Below are 4,635 nucleotides of genomic sequence, written 5' to 3'. Positions count from 1 at the left end.
TTGTTTTGGCACGATGAGGTCAATAGGATTCGGGGCGGGTGCTGGCGCAGTACAGCCTGCAGGCCAAATCTGGCCTTGTCCATCCTTCCGTTCTGGTCTGAGGCTGCCCGTGCCCGACAACGGGACGGCAGAGTGGCGCAGCTGCGACAGACCATCCCACCCTTTACAGAAGGAGTCTTAGGAGGAAGACGAGAAAGAGGCCCAAACAGGAAAACTGAGTAACGGACACAAGCAGGAGTGCCAGGAAAGCTCTGCAGAACCATGGGCACCAGCAGGGATTCTCAAAAGAAAGGAATTCTCAGTTGGGCCCCCCTGGCCCACCTGGGTAAGGGGACAGGAGCTGGAGTGCGCCAGCGGCTTCCTTCCTCAGCACAAACACTGAAGCGGCCGCAGCAACTACGCCCGGAGACGGAAGCTAACCCTGTTCCTGCACCTGCAGGGTCAGTACGGGGTGAGAAGGAAGGGACCAGAGGAACCACAACCACATCAGGCTTATGTGACAAATCTTCCCGCTGGGCAGGACTTGCACGGCAGGGAATTTGATTTCACAGCAGCTGAAGGAGTACTGGAACTACCGGATTCTCCAGGAAAAACTGGAAGGTGACTCATTTTGTATCTGAGGCTTATCATGCCCAGGTGCTGGGCAAGGGGGAGACGCACCTTAGAATTCTGTGCTGTCCGACACACGCAAGTTTCTGGGGGTCAACATTAGCACTTTCTAACAATTAAGACAGAGCTACCAGGCTGCCTGTGCGAGGCCTAAGCCCTTCCTTTCACAGGCCAGCGCCCACGATGAATTTGCCAGCTCCAAGTGACAACAGTACCGTCGTTAACAAAACCAAGCCAAACGCGGTTAGCTGAATGACCTAGTGAAAGGCAAGACGAAGCAAAGCCCCGGAGCTGGTCGACACCTGCAGACGGAAACGCGATGTGCCCTGGCCAGGTGGCCAGTGACAATCTCAGCCGACCCGGGACCGACCAGGTCCGGCCCGACTGCCCCCGGGGCCGAGTGGAGACACTGGGTCGGGATCCGAAACATACTTTGGAGCTCCCGCCCCCTCCTTACTCCAGCTCCTACCTGCTGGGAGAAGTCGAAAAGGCCACTCAGTAGCCGCCTCAGACCCGCGCTCGGCGGTCGCTATGGTAACTCCGTGGGCAATCTCGCGAGACTCCACCGTTGGGCTCTCGCGAGATGTGGGCGGGGCTTCCGGCCAGCTGACTGCGCGTGCGCGTTGCCCTTCAGGCAACGGCAGTTTGGCCTGGCGTCGTCCCGCGGCGGGATCAACCCTAAGCCCGTTGAACCCCGGTTGTTTTTCGTTTTCTCTCGTTGCCTCACTACCGGTCCCCGCCCTCCAGCTGCGTGGGAAAGCCGCTCGTGGACCACGACCCCGCCCACCTGTGAGAACTGCGGAGAGAGCAAGTGCCTCTCTGCTAGAAGTCCCGGTTCAGAGTGGGAGACAAAGGAAAGCGTTGAGCTGTGTCGTTCTTCCCGACTGTCCCCTCCTCCCCCCAACCAGCCACCGGGGCAGAGAATGGGCTCTGAAGGCAGGGATTCCCCTCTTCCTGAGCCTGCAGCTCGGGTCGGCTGTCAACTCGGGCTGAGACTGCGCGGGCTGGGGGCGGCTTCGGGGGGAAGCCGGCCCCCGGTCTCTGAGGTACGCACGCTAGCCTCCCCCACGGGGGCGGGCGGAAACGTGGCCTCTCGTTTGTTTTCGTTGCAGCTCCTTCCCGCCCCCTCCTCCCTGCTTGGCCTCTGGAGGTTTCCCCGGAGGCCGCTAGTCTGTTTTCAGAAATTCACGGTTCATCTGCCCACCAGGTAACCTGTACCCATTCTTTGTTCTAGTCCGCCATGCCCCCCCCATCTGACGTGTTGAGTCAAGATGAACTGCGAAAAAAGCTTTACCAGACGTTTAAGGATCGAGGTATACTGGACACGCTCAAGGTATCTGTTTTCGGCATGTCTCTTAAATAACTTGTATAAGTGTAACCCGTAACAGGTAGGCCCCTTTTAAATACATCCAGGTCTTGGGTTGTAAAAATAGTAGGACATAGGTTGTATTGGTGAATTATATTTTTATGTTCCTGTAAGATTCTTTGTTCTGGAACAGAAGTCTTGAAGATGGTTTAGAGTTTGAGTCATCCTAAAAGAGCATATTCAAATAATAGGTTTACTGGACTGACCTTAAGGTAGTAGTGGGTAACTTTATAAAATGAACACATTTTAGTAAAGTTGGACCAGGTTCGTGAATCTAGCTTGAAGCAGTGGTTTTGTAATAGTACTCAGTTTTGAATGAGGCATCTTGACACCATACAGACAACATTGAGTGTACTGCTTAACATAAAATAATTTGGGGAATGAGCAATTTCGGATTGAAATGTATCAATATTTGGGCAGAAAATATTAGTACACATTGTATGAACAGCAAGGAGTAGGAATAGCTCTAATGTTTTCATTACTGTGTATGTTGCAAAAGTCTTTTATATTTAAAATGTCTAAGGAAAAGTGAGCTTTTTGAAAAATTTTCCTCATTGTTTGGTAGCTTCAACCTTCAGATAGAAAAACATGGAGAAACATCATCTGTAATACAACCACTAATTGATGTAATTGTGTATCTTTTTTTTCCTAAGATTTTATTTTTTTTTTATTTCTTAAATTTTTAAATTTATTTTTGAGAGAGAGAGTGAGGAGAGAGGGAGACATAGCATGAGCAGGGGAGGGTCAGAGAGAGAGAAAGAGATACAGAATCCAAAGACAGGCTCCAGGCTCTGAGCTGTCAGCACAGAGCCCAATGTGGGGCCTGAACCCACGAACCACGAGGTCATGACCTGAGCTGAAGTCGGACACTTAACCGACTGAGCCACGCAGGCGCCCCTACGATTTTATTTTTATGTAATCTCCGTACCCGATGCAGGACTCAAACCCACAGTCCAGAGAGCCCAGAGTCCCACGCACTGACTGAGCCAGCCAGGCACCCCTGCTTTTTAAATTACATAGTGAACATTTTCCTGTGTCGTTTGAAGTTCCTTGAAACGTCATTTTCAGTGACACCAGGTTGTCTGTGAATGTGTGGGTGATTTATGTAGTCGGCCCTGTTGAAGATCTATCCAGGTGTACACATTCTTTCAATTGTAGCTCTTTTTTTTTTTTTTTTTCCTGCCTAAGACAGGTTAAGTGGCATAATTGACTCAAAAGCAGGAGCATTTTTAAGGTTCTTGGTATAAGGGTCACCTTTTAGAATGGAAAGATTGTAATAGTATGTATTCCACCAGCAATTTGATACTGATCTCTTCATTGTTACCATGACTTTTTTTTAAACCTTGGAAAATCTTTATTTTTAGAACTTCTTTAAATGTTTATTTTTGAGAGCGCAAGAGACAGTGGGAGCGGGGTGGGGGGAAGGACAGACAGACAGTCACAGAATCCGCAACGGGCTCCAGGCTCTGGAGCCTTCAGCATGGAGCCTGATTTGGGGCTCAAACCCGGGAATGGCGAGTTCATGACCTGAACCGAAGTCGGACGCCCAACTGCGTGAGCCACTCTGGTCCCCAGAAAACCCTCATTTTAATATTCCTTTGATTACTAATGAGGTTGCACATATTTTCTGGATATTCAGGTTTTCTGTGGATTGGCAACTCGTGTTCTTCGCCCATGTTTTCCCTCCAGTGGTGTTTTGTGTTTTTTTTTAATTTTTGAGAGAGAGACAGTTTGAGCAGGGGAGAGTCAGAGAGGAGATACAGAATCTGAAGCAGGCTCCAGGCTCTGAGCTAGCTGTCAGCACAGAGCCCGACGCCGGGCTCGAACCCTCGAACTCCGAGATCATGACCTGAGCTGACGCCAAACACCCAACCGACTGAGCCACCCAGGCGCCCCGGTGTTTTCTTAACATAGGTCCTTTAATAGAAACTTAATCTCTGTTCCATTTTTACAGCAATTCTTTATTTCTGTGTTCCATTTTAATTTGGTTCTAAAAATCCTGATGTTAGATTTTTAACATGGCTGCATCTATTGATAATTTCTTTGATTGATTCTCAGTTCTTCTTTAAATGAACGAAGATTCACTTTTTATTAAGCTTTTAAAAAGGCTTATTTTTTATTACAGTTAATTCTTGAATCCACTTGGTATTGTAGTAGATGGTGCATTAAGATACTGGGTAATGTAGAATGGTCCTTAGATTCTTGGCCATGACCTGTTTCCTCTCTCGGTACTTCTGGATTCGATCTGAAGGTGTTTTGTTTCATATCTGCAGTCCCAATTGATAGTGATCTATCCTTCCCTTTTTAAACAGTCCTTGTTTGGGTTTGGTATCAGGATTATGCTCGCCTCATGCACTTGACAAACGTAGTGTAGAAGTACTGTTTCCTTTTTTGCAGGTGGCTGTTTCGTTCTGTTACTCCAGCCTCACCAATGGCCCGATTTTTACTTGCTCTGTTCAGTGATTGTGGCCTGAGGGAGTTTGAATTCTTCAAATCCATTGAAGTTTCTGGTGGCCTAATTCACATTCCATTTGGGTGTTTGAACAGAATTTGTATTTGCGGTGAAGTACAAAGGCAGATCTCTTACATGGAGTTTATCCAATCTTTTTCCTTACTTTGAACCTACTGCCCCCTCCCCTTAACTTTTGAGAGCGGTCCTG

The 4,635-nt window shown here is 48.4% G+C and overlaps 1 protein-coding gene and 1 long non-coding RNA gene across 2 annotated transcripts in view; one reads left to right on the top strand and one right to left on the bottom strand.

Annotated features, from left to right (window-relative positions):
- Positions 1-1,175, bottom strand: part of LOC115283597 — a 2,306-nt gene extending 1,131 nt beyond the window's left edge. The window contains exon 1 of the long non-coding RNA XR_003905027.1: positions 1,079-1,175. This is a non-coding gene — a long non-coding RNA (uncharacterized LOC115283597). The remainder of the gene's footprint in view (positions 1-1,078) is intronic.
- A 60-nt stretch (positions 1,176-1,235) lies between these two features.
- The window catches only part of LOC115284306 (oral-facial-digital syndrome 1 protein-like), a gene marked incomplete at its 3' end in the record, with an annotated part of 45,124 nt that continues 41,724 nt past the window's right edge, over positions 1,236-4,635 (top strand). The window contains exons 1-2 of the mRNA XM_029931004.1: positions 1,236-1,655; positions 1,844-1,942. Of these exons, the coding sequence (XP_029786864.1) occupies positions 1,533-1,655; positions 1,844-1,942 (222 nt within the window). The remainder of the gene's footprint in view (positions 1,656-1,843; positions 1,943-4,635) is intronic.

The sequence above is a fragment of the Suricata suricatta genome, chromosome X, assembly GCF_006229205.1.
Source record: "Suricata suricatta isolate VVHF042 chromosome X, meerkat_22Aug2017_6uvM2_HiC, whole genome shotgun sequence".
In the NCBI taxonomy this organism is placed as follows: Eukaryota; Metazoa; Chordata; class Mammalia; order Carnivora; family Herpestidae; genus Suricata; species Suricata suricatta.
The sequence above is the reverse complement of the archived record's forward strand: the minus strand, read 5'-3'. Positions and strand labels throughout refer to the sequence as shown.